This window comes from Gavialis gangeticus, unplaced genomic scaffold, assembly GCF_001723915.1.
Source record: "Gavialis gangeticus isolate Ggan-Ray unplaced genomic scaffold, GavGan_comp1, whole genome shotgun sequence".
NCBI classification, from domain to species: Eukaryota; Metazoa; Chordata; order Crocodylia; family Gavialidae; genus Gavialis; species Gavialis gangeticus.
Window position 1 is genome coordinate 55,931,085 of NW_017728993.1, and position 15,351 is coordinate 55,946,435.

General features: G+C 44.6%; 1 protein-coding gene across 1 annotated transcript; it reads left to right on the forward strand.

The window, feature by feature from the left end:
• Positions 1-5,154: 5,154 nt before the first annotated feature.
• ARPC5 (actin related protein 2/3 complex subunit 5) lies at positions 5,155-9,114 on the forward strand. Its single transcript, XM_019501742.1, has 4 exons — positions 5,155-5,412; positions 5,953-6,025; positions 7,053-7,229; positions 7,810-9,114. The coding sequence occupies exons 1-4, from the start codon at positions 5,270-5,272 to the stop codon at positions 7,870-7,872; spliced, it is 456 nt and encodes a 151-aa protein (XP_019357287.1). The 5' UTR covers positions 5,155-5,269; the 3' UTR covers positions 7,873-9,114.
• Positions 9,115-15,351: the final 6,237 nt, after the last annotated feature.

A 15,351-nucleotide genomic window follows, 5' to 3' on the forward strand; every position in this document is an offset into this window, starting at 1 on the left:
CCAGCTTCCAGCCTCAACCTCTCGGCTCCAGCCCCCATCCCCAGCCTCTCGGCTCCAGTCTCCGGACCCCAGCCCCTCGGCTCCAGGCCCCAGCCCCCCGGCCCTCAGCCCCCTTCGGTAAGTGTCCCATGCCAGACCAAGGTGGCACGCTCACAGACTGCTACTCCTTAGAGGGAACATTGCTCACAAAGTGGTGCATTGGCAGGGAATTCAGTTACAACCTAACTGATCTTCACATAGATCTACCAGGGCCACAATGGGTAACCCTGAACTGCTCCAGCAAACCTTGCATTTGGTAGGCCAACTGTTGCAGCAATAGCAACAGCAAGCTGCGTGGCAAACTGCCCTAGAAGAAAAATGGCTACTGCAGCAGGTCTGGGCTCAGAGAAACCAACTGGACCTCAAAGTCCCAAAGATGATGCCCCAAGACAATCCAGAAGTTTTCCTGGAAAGCTTTGAATGAGCAGCCCTAGCATCAGGGTTGGACAGGATCTGCTGGGCAGGGCAATTAGGTGTGCTCCTAATCGGAGATCCCAAGCAGCATTGCCCATCAGGCAATGAATCGGGGAGAAGCCACGGACTATGATAAACTAAAGAAACAAATATTGTATCGGCTGGACATCAATCTGGAAAGATACTGACAGACATTGCAGGCTAAGCAAAAGAAAGAGAATAAGTCCCCCCGAATACTGCTTCAAAACCTAGCTGACCTACTAGACAAGTGGCTGCGACCCCAGGTGCTCAGGTGTATATATGTAATCAGATCCTGCTGGAAAAGTTTCTCCTAGACCTTGACGAAAACACACAAAGGTGTGTGAGATGCCATCGACCAAAATCATCATCAGAAGCCTTGCAACTGTCCCAGGATTTCAACAGTGCACAAGGAGAAAACAACAGGGAAAGGACCTCAACCTCAAAAGCTGGACTGAATAATCTTCAAAGAGAGCCAGAACGTAAAGAATCCCGCAAAGCTCACTGGACACAAGGAAGCCATTTGGTGTGTTTCTGGTGTGGCAAGCTGGGATACATGGTAAGGGAATGCAACAGCATGCCTCCACCAGGACTTCGTTCAGTAGATTCACATTTTGAAGCACAGATGCCTAGGAATGACACAAAGGATAATGATCACATAGAAATGATGGACTGTAGCATAGGAAAGAGTAACTGGGAAGAGAAGAAGGAGAAACCCACCATTTGAGCCAAAGTTGAGGGTAAGAGAATTCAAGCCATTATAGTTACTCCTTGTGTTTGTCAGCCAATCAGAGCGTGAATAAAGTGTTATGGACAGACAGACTTAGGCTTATATAATATTAGAATATATTACATAAATATATACATTACATTACAGAGACATACACAGATTTTCCAGCACACCAAACATGAAGTATGCTGGAAAGGCAGGTGGCCACTCTTCTGGCTGTCAAGGAGATAGGTGCAGGGGTTTCTGGGAAACTGCACTTTGTCATGGAATAGGGTCCCTAGAGATGGCTGTGATATGCCTAGGGCCCTGTGACCATGCTAGCTCTGCCCTGCGGGCACCTTCTCTTGCAGCTGGCTGCCATGTCTTGTTGGAAAAGATAATAGATAGGGAGGCTGCCCTCAAGCTTCAGTTCAGTCACGGTCCTAATGGACCCCACTAAACCGTCTAGGTTCTTGGACCCCTTGCTGGGACCTGAGCTAAGTAGGTGCCTCAAGGTGCACAGCAACAGGAGGAGCAGACTCAACTGAGCCACTTGCCTCCATAACCTCTACCTCAACCTCCTCTGAAGTGCCTTCTGGGGAAGGAGACATGGTTCTAAGGGCAACTTGAGGGGTGTGGAGCACAAACTCAGATGATTCCCCCTCCTTCTCCAGCATTTCCCTTGCTATGGCACTCAGATCCAGCTCCAGCTCTTCCTCTGGCACTGGAAGGCTCAGGCTGGAAATTAAAATTGGGTTGGAGGAGACTGCAATGCTGGTGCTGCTTGTTGCTGCCATGGTGGTGGTGCTTGGCATTGCAAGGAAAATCAAATCTGTTCATGTCAAGTTGACCAAACCCCCAGAAGTCTTTTCGAGATGACTCAAAATTGACAGTGATTGTGGCCTAAGGTTAACCCCGGTAAAATGCCAGGGAACATGGAACATTTAAAACAATGGAACAATAGAACCTTAAAATAAAATGATAATGTGGTAAGTTTTGGGAGTAATTAATTTGGGGATGGGAAAAAAACAGGAAAATATTCTCAAGGTGCAAGGATGTGCTATTGTATTCTTAGGATCTATGAGCCAAAATATTATATAACAAGCTTGGCTAGCATTAATAATGGTGACATCACTAAAGGGTTAAATAGTTTAAGCAAGTAAAGTCAGTGTTCGCTGTTCACTGTTCGTTGTATGGATTTCTGAGGGAGACATCTGCACGGATCTCTAAAGAAGAACCAAGCCTTCAGACTTGGAACAACATCGTAACCCAGGAAGCTTTCCCAGAACAGCTGGATGAGGGAAGTAACTCCTGCGTAACAGCTCTAGACAGACTGTGAAGTGGTGAAGAGTCACGATAATGCATGCAGTCTTTGGTAACTGTCTGCTTATATTCTGGCAATCCCAGTAAAGTTGACTACTCATATTCTGGCAACCCCGGCTGATGAATTGCTTTGTGCTTAGTAGATGTTTTGTACTCAATAAAGCTTCTGACCGTTTGTCTGGTGGTAAATCACAGAGTTCTCCTAACCCACAGAGACGTAGGGCTTAAATAGCTATATATAGAGCCTAATATAATGAGTTACAGCCCAATACTTGAGGCTGTTATTATGGCAGGTGTTATTGGAGGGGATGCAGACACTGCTCCCATCTCCTTGGTGCCACTAGCAGCAGAAGTGGCATGGCTGCTAGTTGTTGGAAAGAGACTGCGTCTAAGTTTGGGGGGGAGGGGAATTTATAACTCCCCCTCTGCCCCCTTTTCATCTGAAACAGTTTTGGCAAAACGGAACAGAACAGCGAAACAAAACACTGTCCCTTCGAAATGGCAAATCAAATAGAAACAAAACATTGCCATTTTGTACAACCCCACTTATTTGATATCCAGTGACAAATAATTGCCGAGTTAACACTTCCCCAGTCCCACTTTCCCACTCTTGGCCAACTGAGAACCTTTCCCCATCTTAGCATTTGTCTGATACTGCATACTCTTCAGTTGCTTTTTAGGAGTCCCTCACTCCCAGATGGGTGGAAATCCTTATAATCCCCGTTCACTTCACCACTCCTCATTTCACTAGCTGGTTTCTGCCATGACAACAATGGGTTATGGAGTTAGCTGGCCCCTTCCTATTTCCCAACATGAAGCAAGAGAGAAGAATACAGGGCAGGGGTGGCAAATGTGAAAAGAAATCTCCACCTTTGAATTTCAAGCCAGAGAAACACAGAACAGAACAAACTCTGGAAAGTAGTTAAGATTCTTATTCCCAGGCTTCTGAATAACTGGGTGGTGCTTTCCCCAACTTACCTCCAGGAGCCCCATGTGGCAATGATATACAAGGAAAGAGCTGGCTTAGGAACACTAAAAGTCACCATTACTTGCATCAGAGATGAAGCAGTATCTCTTCAAAAAAGGGGGCAGCCTGCACTACTAGACATGTTTAGGCAAAGGCCTTGCATTTTAGAGGCAAACTTGGACTGAACAGGGCCCTTAAAAAGCATATGTATAGGGTAACCACCAGAAGCTGTTCACTAATCAGAATGCTACACTCACCTGAGGAGTGATGCCACACCAGAAATTAGGCAAACATTCCCTTGTAGCTTTTGCATTAGTCATAACACCCCAAAGCAAAAATGATTGCAAATAAACATACATTTGACTTCCTTCTCTAAGCTGGGAGATGTGCAGAGTAAACAATAAATGTATAAATTACATGAATTAGAAAAAATGCTCTAATTGTCATGAATCTCTTCTGCAAATACATGTGGATTTTTGTTCTTTAAACTCAATAGCATCTCTTTAATCATATTGTAAATCACCATGAAGAAACTGTTGAAGACAGCTCACTTTCTGGCTGGAAAGTGTTAGAATATTTAAAGCCAGGGACAGAGTTCTGATAAGGGTTTGAGTAATGGATCATGATTTCCCCGACTCCCTGCAAATGAAGCACCAAGCTTCCTTGAACGTTGAATGTTCCTGTAAGAATTCTTGGCTGGACAATGAACGTACTACAGGCGTTCCACCACTGGGCGGGTGGGGGCTTGGCCCAGTGGCAGGGCACACGCGATACTGGGCCACTCCCAGGGCAGGTGCTGGGATGATCAGCTCATCCAGGGCCATGTGGGGGTACATCCGTCACTAAAGCCCCCCAGCCCAGCACCACGTGTCCCGCTGCCAGGCAGGCAAGGTACAAGGGAAGGGAAGGGGGGGGGGGGCACAGATATGCCTGTGCCCTGCCCCACCTGCTAGTACCTCTCACTCTGGATCCACAGTCCCTGCTGGTGCCCACCCCGCACTTCAGACTACAGCTCCCTCCCATCCCAGCCCTGCCCGCGCACCACATTCCCAACCCACAGCCAGCCACCTCTGCCCTGCACAGACTAGGGAGGGGCACATGCCCCTGGGCCTCTGCTGGGGTGTGTGCAGCAGCAGGAGCCCCCACACACTCCGGGTCCGTCCCTCCCACCACTCAGCTGGGCCAGGGCCCCCCTCACCCCGCCCCACTCCCTCCCTCACGGGGGGGGAGGGGGGGCTCAATCGGCTCCCCACCCCTCCCCCATGAAGTGGTCTGCTGGGTGGGGGTGTGGCTGGGGGGCAGATCCTGGGTTGCCCCTTTACTTCAAAAAGTGATCTTCACCTTAAAAAGGGTGGAGACCACTTACGCAGCGGATGTAAAAGCGACTGAGACAGCCGCTAACCGGCACCCCGCAGCCCTTCCCCACAGGGGACTCGACTAACGAGCTCCCGCTTTGCCCGAGCTCCCTCCTGCGCGCCCCTCGCGGCGGCCCGAATTCAGGTCGAGGGACGGGGCTGGACCCCACCCCAAGGTCTCGCCTCTGCCGCCGGAGGGGGCGGAGCAAGGAGCCGGACCCGGCACCACCCAACCGCCTGCGAACCCCGACTGTTCCGGGACGAGGCCTTTTCTGCGCATGCGCGCACCGAGGGAGCCGGCGGCAGAGGTGGGCGCCTCGCTACAGCGCGTGCGCGGAAGTGTGAGGCGGAAGCGGCTGCAGAAAGCGGCGGCGCGGGACGCCGGCACCGCCCTGCAAGCACGGAGCGAGCGGCGCGGCCGCGGCAGGGGCCGGGCGCGGGGCAATGGCGAAGAACACGGTGTCGTCGGCGCGCTTCCGCCGGGTGGACGTGGACGAGTATGACGAGAACAAGTTCGTAGACGAGGAGGACGGTGGCGACGGCCAGGCCGGGCCGGACGAGGGCGAGGTGGACTCGTGCCTGCGACAATATCCTTCGGTGCTTGGCGAGGAGCCGCGGGCCTGACGGGGGCAGGGATGGGGCGCGTTTCGCGGGGGCGGGATCATGCGCGGCCCTCTCCTTTTATGGGGAAAACGGCTGCAAGGGGCGGGCTGCGGTCCTCGGCTCCTCCCCCGTCTCCATGGCGACGGAAGCAGCGTGGCCCTGCCGGATGTGGGGTTTTTGCCACAGAGGCGGCTCACCTGAGGGGAGCTGGTGACAGCGTAGCCACAGAGGGACGCACCAGCCTTGGTGCTCGCCCACCTTCTGGGCAGACGGCTCTGCTGAGGCTCCTAGAGATTTCCAAATGCCCAAGTCATGAGTGCAGCAGTAATGGGCCAGCCCCTCAGGTCCCAGCAGCTCTTGCCACTCGCTGCCTCACAGGGAGCCCCCATAACCTCCCCTGTGCTCGATGCCGTCTCAGAGATCCTTCAGCGGAGGGCTGTGGGGGGAGCAGATTATTCATGCCTTGAGGTTGACTGCTGCCTTCCAGGTGCTTGTTTCCCCTCTTTGCCTTAACCTGTGTTCACAGGGAACATGATGGCTGCGCTGCAGGCTGCTCTGAAAAACCCACCCATCAACACCAAGAGCCAGGCAGTGAAGGTGAAGTAGGAAACAGCCGTTCACCCTCACGCTTGCTTGTGAATCCTCTCCTAATGCTCTAATACCTCCCCCACCGTCCATGTCCCTCCCTCCCTGCCTCTCTCTCTGTGCATGTACAGCTTATTTACATGCTGCCCTCTTAGCTAAGCTGTTCCCTAATCTTACCAAAGAGTAGTACAAATTGATCGGCCGCTGCATAGTCAGCAAATCTCCCTTCCAGTGCAGACTGCAAATGTCAGTGTTCCCACATTGAACAGTGCTTTGAATAGATCATATGCTCCTGCTATTTGGCTGTCAAAAGGCTCCCCAAAGCAAATTTTGAATGGATAGTGATCCCTTGCAGATACCCAATGCAGAGGTGAAAGATGTGTGGTAGATGTAGAAATCGTTCAAATTATACCACTGCCCACTGCTCTGTTTAAAGTAGACTACTCCACTGTCATTTCAAATTGGAGTTCATTGGCTGTACCAGATTCCCCAATCAATTGATAAAGAATTTTTTTCCCCTCACAGTCAGCCACATGAATTTATGCGAGACTTGAGAATACAGACATCACCACAAAGATGACCTCGCAGGTAGTTTTGTAGCCTCAGCAAACGGAAGCAGAACTTGGAGAACAGACAGAAAACCCAGAAGAAGGCAAACCTGTTGCTCTCTTCATTTGGTTTGTTCTGAGACTGGCTCCGTAATAACTTTTTTAGCTTTCTTATAATCAACTGATAAGACCAAGTTTAAGTAACTTGAGTACTCTTAAAGCTAAATTTGTATTACTTATCTTTAGGTTCATTTAGAATTGTAGATATGTGGCAAAGCCAGCTGAGTTAATGTTCTTCTGTTGTATGCATCTGTTATATAGTATGATTTGCAGCTTTGTGTTTCAGTTGTCTTAAATGTGTTTGTCAGTAGTTGAAAATGAAATGTGGTACCCCCTGGAGTGAAGAGATCTTTAACATTTGGGCACATGCCATATGAGTATGGATGGGTTTGGTTCCCAGTAGTGACCTTTTTTCCTTTACTTCTTTATAGGATCGGGCAGAAAGCATTGTCTTGAAGGTCCTCATCTCTTTCAAAGCCAACGATATTGAGAAGGCAGTACAGTCTCTAGACAAGAATGGAGTCGACCTGCTAATGAAATACATCTACAAGGGCTTCGAAAGCCCCTCTGACAACAGTAGTGCAGTGTTGTTGCAGTGGCATGAAAAGGTATGTTTATAGGAGAAGAGTCCTGGTGGTCTGGAAATTCACATTAGTGGATATCTTTGTATCTAGGACTTGGTCTTTTGGTTGAGTCCAATAACAGCCACTGTTTCTTCCTCCTGAAATACTACTGTCTGTATGACAGCAGGAAAGACAAGGTTCTACATGGAAAAGTGTGAATCATACACAAATGTACTGCCGTATCTTTGAATATAGCCTTTAGAGCTGATGTTTGATGGCATTCGATGAGACAAAGGTGAAGCAGTAGTCTACCCTAAAGATTAAAGCAGAAGATTTAAATGGGAATAGAATGCAGAAGTTTTGACGCCCCTCCTCCACCACTGACTCTTAAAGAATTAAGAGCTTGCAGAAGCAAGCTCTCTATTATCAGTGCCACTTCCACATCTGTAAAATGAATGTAGTAATACTTCTGTGTTTCACAGTGCTACTGGTTTAGTGTTCTTAAAAGCATTTGGAGATGCTGAGAGGAAGTGCACTGTGGCATTTCAAAATACTTTTAACAGTTAATTGTTCCAGTTTGAGTTTACCTTGGCTCTTATTTATTGTTATTTCTCTGCTTTTTCAGGCCCTTGCTGCTGGAGGTGTAGGGTCCATTGTCCGTGTCTTGACTGCCAGAAAAACGGTTTAAGTCCAGCAACAAGTGGCTGTCTGCTATTGGTGTGGGAAGTGGTGGTACAAAGACCAAAAGAACCAAATGTCGTCACTGCCCTGTGGGTAGCATCTGTCTCTCTCAGCTTGCCTTCTTGCTGCTGCTTTCATATCCGACAAAATATGCATATCTCATTTCCTTTTGTTAACCTTTGGCTAGTATAGAGGTGCAATTTAATTTCTAATGGGAATATTTGGTACTCGGAAGCATTTCAGTGGCATCACATACAGTATATACACATGGATAGTTATACACAATTTTTGTGTATGATGGTTTGAGTTCATGTAAATAATCGTGGCAGATTTTTGCCCTTACTCTCCATGCAGAGGCTGAGGGACTTAAGGCAGTGTATTAATTGTCTAGCTAGCCCCACAGTGTTTGATGTAATATAGATATATGTTTGAGAAGTTGACAGCTATTATTAAAGGTAACTGGATCATTCTCTTGGTCAACTTCTGAGCTCTACAGCAGTGAGTTGGGTAGAAGTGAGTTGGCTCTGTCTTCCCTCAGAACCTAATTATTCATTCAGTAAATTGATATTTTTTTCCTTTCTTGTAAGAATTTCACATCTATGGGGTTTGTTTGGTTTTTTGCTTTCTTTGTGATCAGCCAGGTGCTGATCAGAGAGAGCAAGTCATAACAGTTAAAGAATAGTCTAAATCATTGGAGATAAATGTTGATTTTCACTGGGTCCTAATTTAGTAATCGTATTTTGGGAGCAGAGTAGATGTAGATAAGGGCAAGTAGTAAATGCCCTTGGCAACAAGCTGAAAGAGAAACAATTATATAAAATGCAGCACAGTTGCTGCCTTTGGACATCAGTGCACATTTCTCAAGATTGCCCGTGTGGCCCTTGTAAAATGTCTTGATCAGTATTTTTCCCCAGGTACATGGGACCTAGAAAATACCAGTAGATTCACATTCCATAATATAGCTTAGTGCATTGTGTTAACTAACAGATAAACCAAGTGAAGTCCCAAGAGAGACAAGTTCTTTTTAATTAAAAATGTCCATGGAGTCCAGTGTATCCCAGACCTCAGATCACCCTGAATGTGTGTAACAAAAACTGAAATGCACCAGTGTTCTACATTCACATTTTACACCTGTTCGGTTGTGTAAAATTGAGAGGAATTTGTGAAGACCTTTGCTGTTTTTGATACTTGCTTTTTTTTGTAAAATGATAAATGATCAGAAAATAAATTGTTGCTGTTGACATCTGAATTTTGTTTTCTAATTCCAGCATAGTACCTGTCATGGTTTGTCCCCCACGGTAGCTATTTGCATATACAATGAATAGGTTGACCCCTGGATTTTATCATAACAAGCTTAACTATTCTAACTATCAAGATATTTAAACATAAAGAACATTCTAGACCAAGGAAATATATTTTGAAAGGGAAGAATTTATGATTTAAGTGTCTATCTAAGTGATAGTGATAAGAGGGGCTATTTAAATGCATTTCCTTCACACACATGCCACATTTAAAAAAAGAAAGTAAAAAACTTAGGGTTAGATACCAAAAAATCATTTCTTTGAAAAATCAGAACTGCGATCGTGAGTGTAAATGGAATCATAGGGAAAGAGGCCATGAGAGGTCACCTAGTTCATCTCCCTGTTCTAGGGCAGAATCAGCTACTTCTGCCATTTCTGACATGCTTATTTGTGCACTTATAAGCCTCCAGTGATACTGTAACCTCTTTATAGCCCCTTATAGTGCTTAACTGTTGAGTTGGGGGGGGTTTCTGATGTCTATCCTAAATCCTCCATGTTGCAATTTAAGCCAATTATTTCCCCACAAACTAGGATAACAGTTTACAGCCTTCCTCTTTCACCTTTTACATATTTGAAGAAGTGTTCTTGACTTCTGATGTACCTTTCCTTCAAACTCTCCAGATAGTGCACATCTTTCTTGACCAAACTGTATTGGACACAGTACTTCAGCTTGGGCCTGACCAGTGCTAAATAAAATGGAAGGATTATTTCATATAGCTACCATAATACTCCTGTTTATACATCCCAGTATAGTGTTGGAGTTTTTACACAGCAGTATAACATTATAGACTAGTGTTCAGTTGACAATATACTTCAACACCTAGAACAGATTGCATTTTATTAGTAGATGTTAAGAATCATGAACCAAAAAGATGACAAAGCCATGAGGGAAATACAGAGCACCCAAGCAAGGGACTAATATAAGAGGGATGAGGGTAAAGAAGGGAACGCAACTAGGTTACAGAAAATATAATGTTAGTTAACTAGGCCTGGGGGTGGCGGAAGGAAAGGGAGAGGAGTCAAGACACAGAGAGAAAGAAGATAGATGCACACAAACCTGTACAATGGTCCGCAGTGGTGGAGGGGGTAGGTTGAAGAAAGTTTCTCAGTCTGTAGAGTCTTACAGTCAATCATTGCCCATTGTGTGAGGAGGAGCAATAACAACTTATCCTTTTTAAAAATCTTTCCTGGCTGTTTCCGAATTAGGATAGCCAGTGGGTGTGTCCACATGTTCATTAATGTGCTTTTGCTACTGTACATTAAATTTAGTACCTCTGGACACTTTTACATGTGCTCTGGGGGTGGGAGAGGTGGTGCTTTAATTAGAGTGGCTCTAAGAGCTGCTCTAATTAAAGCACTGCAGCATATCAGCATCCCCATGTTTAAAAATGGTGGTGGGGGCACTTGAACTAAAGCTCATTTTACAAGCTTTAGTTCAAGTGCCCCCACTGCCATTTTTAAGCATGTGGGGGGGCTGATACAGGAGTTGCAGGAGGCTGCTGGAATATGGTAATTACCACATTCCAGCAGACTTAATTAATCAAGTTTGCACCCACACACTGTAATTACAGTGTGTTGGAGCAGTCTCCATGCTTGTGCACAGGCACCTTCTAATGTGAGGTACTAAATATATAAGCATTAGGCTGCCCTAATGCACACTAGTGAAAGCTCGTGCTTGTTTAGTGATGCTTAATGTACGGTAGCCTAATTTGCCATCATATTAGCAAGGATTTTGATATGGTGCTCTAATGTGCAGTAAAATAGGCTACTGCACATTAAAGTGCATGTGTATGCGCACATGGCCACCAGGCAGGGCTGGGGCTGGAGCTGCTGCCCAGCTGGGCGGTCTGTGCATATACACAGACCAACTTGTGAAAAGGACTGTGAAATAGTCTCTATTTTGTAGCTGCTGGTTGCTCCCCAGTGAAACCACAGTTGTTGAATAGCAACTAATTAGTGCTTCACAGGCACTGAAAACAGTGCAGGGGCTATAGGAATATGGCATCTTTCCTCAGCAGCCAATTGAGAAATCCTTTATGGAGGGGGAGTGGCAATTAGGAATGGCATTTTTATGCCTTATTCTTTCTAGAGTGCAGAGACTTCCCAGCAAGACTGTTTTTAACATTTTAAGATCCTGTTTAGTAACATAATATAGAAACAGATATATTTGATTCAATGAGATAAACGATGCCTTTATGCTGGATTACAATTTCAACTGAGTTTTTCTACTAATACTAAAGGAAATAAGGTAAGTTTTTTTCCAGTATTAAATGGCCCTGTATAACCTAAGTATATATGAGGCAGTCTTTCCTGCAATGATCCTTCACTACAATGCATTATCAATTTTAGATTGGGCATGTGGAAGAAGCATGTTGCTTTCTGCTTTTTCTTCTACCTATAATTATTTCATAACTATCCATGACCCAATTCTTTTGTGTGCACCAACATTTCTTGGGTAGAAGAAAATGCCTGGAAGGCGACAGTGTTGTGTTATAGATCAGGTTTTCAGGATGATTATTTTCTTCAATCTCTGTCAAAAATGGTTTTTCAAAGCTGAACTACTACAAAACATTTTAAAAGATGGATGACTGAAGGGCTGGTTTAGTAAAGCAGCCTGCACATCTTTCAAAAGCAGAGCCAGTAGGAAATGAAACTCTGCTGCTACTTAAATTTTTAATAGTGGGTGAGAATAGTTAACACAGTTGGGAGGTACGGAGCTAGTTGGTCTCTCTCGCCATCAATTATTCAGTGATGGCACGCTTGGTGTAAACTTCCATATGGGGATGAAGTGGTACATTTGGTCTTGAAATACAAAAGCCCCTATTTCAAGCACAAAACTCTCCATTAATTATCCCATCTCTTTCTCTCTCGCTTCCATTTTTTTCTGTCTTGTGTTTCAGACACTTGTTGACAAGAAAACATGTTCAATATAAAGATTGATAATATAATCACAATAAACACAATTTAAGAATACTGTGGCTTTTAACCTTAATATAAATTGTTTAATCACCATAAAATAGCAAACTGGTAACAATTAGGTAACAATAAGGATACTAAGGTTAAAAGCCACAGTATTAATAGCCTTAATATAAATATGCTAATAGACTCTATGTAGAGTGTTTGTATAATAGGCAGCAAAATAATTGGATTTTGGTTCTAAAGTCTATGTTGTTACTGGGAACAAGAGAGTGAAAAGGCCTAGGCACTGGCACAGCACATCTACACTACAGGTTCATACAAGTGTAACTGTATCAGGTCAAGAAAAAGGCCACATACGTGGTATAGATGAAAACTAAGAACACAAAGCAAAATGTGGCTTTAAATTGTTCTATGGTTCAGGTAATACTTTTGTTACTAAGCTAGGGATGATCAGGTACCAATAGGAGAAATATACACCAGGATATATCCCCCCTACTGCATTGTCACCTCCCCTAGCTCAGGATTAAGAGCAACAGAAACTCAGATTTCTTTATATATGAATCATGTGAAGAAGGATGAAACAAAAGATTCCCCTCACTAGATCTATCTCCTCCCAGTAACAACTGCATCTCGGGATGAATTTAGGCTTGTCACAAAGTTACTTGCTTCCAAAGAGCATTGTGCCTAAAGTGATGATTTTGAGTATATTTATATCTGATCAGAAATGTGTTACTATATTCATTTTTTGATCATAGGCTCTATATGCTTGTGGATCTCTTTTAGAAGACTTATTTTCTTGAATTCCAGGACTGTAGCATATCATTAGTGTTTCCAGACAACTATTATTTGAAATATAGACTTAACATGAATAAATAAATCCCTATACCTCTACAAACTATACTATTAAAGTTCTAACTATGGGAGACCATTTCTAAAGGGGCCACTCTCCCTTCTTCCATTCCCCCCTCTCCCCTTATTACCACTACTTGCATCTTTTCCTTAAGTCTTACAGAATCTAAAAATCTAGGCTGGAAGGGTGCTCTGTAGGGGTGTGCAAAGCGGGCCCTATTCAATTTGGATTTGGCCTGAATCAGGGATAGTGATTTGATTCATTGATTCGGATCACTGTACCTAATTCGATTCAGCCAAATCCAAATCTGAAGATTCGATGCTGATTCAGAGAATCAGCAATTCAGACACAGACACAACTTTAAGTGGTTTTTCTACATACCTCAAGGTACCAGTGCAGCTTGTGAATGCTGTGATGCTGGGGCACATGGAGCGTCCCACAGGAGTGCGGGGGAGCCCTCCATGTGCTTGGCGGCTAACTCAGAAGTGGACCAGAAATGCTTCTGGTCCACTTCTGGGTCTGCTGCCAAACACACTGGGGAGTCCCTTGTGCTCCTGTGGGACACTCCATGCACCCCAGCATTGCAGCATTAATAGATTTCATAGACATTAGTGGCTGGAAGGGGCCTCATAAGATCATCAGGTCCAGCCCCGACACCAGAGGTGGGAAGTCATCTGGGATCAAGTGACCCCAGCAAGATAAAAGCACAACTCTGCTGGGACTTAAACCCGGAGGCTTTGAGTCCCTTTACCCTCTAGAAGTCTAATGCACTATCCATTGTGCCACAGAATGACCACCTACTAGATAGAGCTGCCTGCTACCTAGAGGTATGTAGAAAAAGCATTTAAAACTGTGCCTATGTCTGAATTTCCGAGTCTTTCCAAATCTCTCCAAATTGATTTGGAGGGTTCCAATTCAATTTGGAGAGATTAAAGGGTCCTCTGATTTGATTTGGATTTGGAGACTCAGCTACCGAATCAAGCCAAATCTCCACCGAATTGAATCAGGGACCAAAGCTTCACGCAGCCCTAGTGCTCAGATGGTTATCTAGTCCAAACCCCTGCATAGGGGGGATATGTCTAAACCAGTAAGACAGAAGTTCATCTGACTTGTGTTTAAGCTTTCAGTGATGGTTAATCTACAGCATTTCAAGGTAGTCTGTTCCACTGCTTAACAGCCCTCAAAACGAGATATTTCTTTCTAATATCCAACCTTAATTTTCCTTGTGACAACTTCAGACCATTACTATATGTCCTTTACTTATTAGAGGTAGTTTGACAATCCCCTCCCCAGCACACACACACATTTCCACAGCTGAATGAATGAAAATTGATTTGGTTTCAGGGAAAACTAAAATGATGCTTTGTCATTCTTGTGGATCCCCTTTGTCTCCCTTTTTTCCCTTCTGTTAATAGCTGAGGGAATAGCTTCATGCATAGGCCCCAATTCAGCAAAAAAGGCTTGAGCACATGCTTCAAGTCACTTGGCTAAAGAGAGATGGACTTAAAATTAAGTACATGTTTCAAATTGTTTGCTGAATATGGGGTCTCAAAGCAGCCTCTGTATTACTCTTGAGAGAATTCTTGGTTTACTTGATGTGCGTAAAGGGTTATATTGGATTAAGCTAGTTTTGTGGTCTTTCTATAGTGCACAACTGTGATTGTGCACTGTGTGTATATGTGGTTTTATTTTCCAACTCATGGACTGAAAAAAATATTTGCTGTTAGCCTAACTTGGCGGTGCCATTGCTGACATGCCACAGGTGCAGAACAATCCATTCTCCAAGGCCCAGTCACAGACCAAAGTGCAGCTTAAAACGAAAAAAATCTTTTGTTTGTTTGAATGAATCTTTCTCCCTAACCCAGGCAATTATATTTTTCACTTGTTCTTTGCATATGTAGCAGTGAATGTTGTTCTTTATTTTTTAAATGCCCCTTCCTATTCTGAAGTAATGCAGGCTAAATAATCTAGTAGGAAACTTCTATCCCTAATGTATTCGAGCAGAAGGTAAGGGATCTGAGAATGGTTTGTTTATCTATAGATAGTACTACTGCTTTTGGATGACACTGTGTATCAACAAGTAGGTTGACACAGTGTGGTCTTGTGACAAGTGTACCAAAAACATCAGGAGAACAGATTATTTTCCTGATTTTGCCACTGAGTCACTCTGTAACTTTCAGCAAAGTACATATGCTGTCTGCACCCCAGTTTGCCAGGAAGATTGGGACAATGATAATCTCCACTAGTAAACTGCTTTGAAAGGTAGTCAGGAAGCCTTTTGCATATGTTAGGTATCTATGGTTATTAGACAGGCAGTTTGTGCACCACCTTTCTTAAAAACTAGAAACTAAATCATACAATACCTCTATGAATATCTGGAGAAGCACTGAGGTCCCAGAGGGGAGGGGAGCCAGGT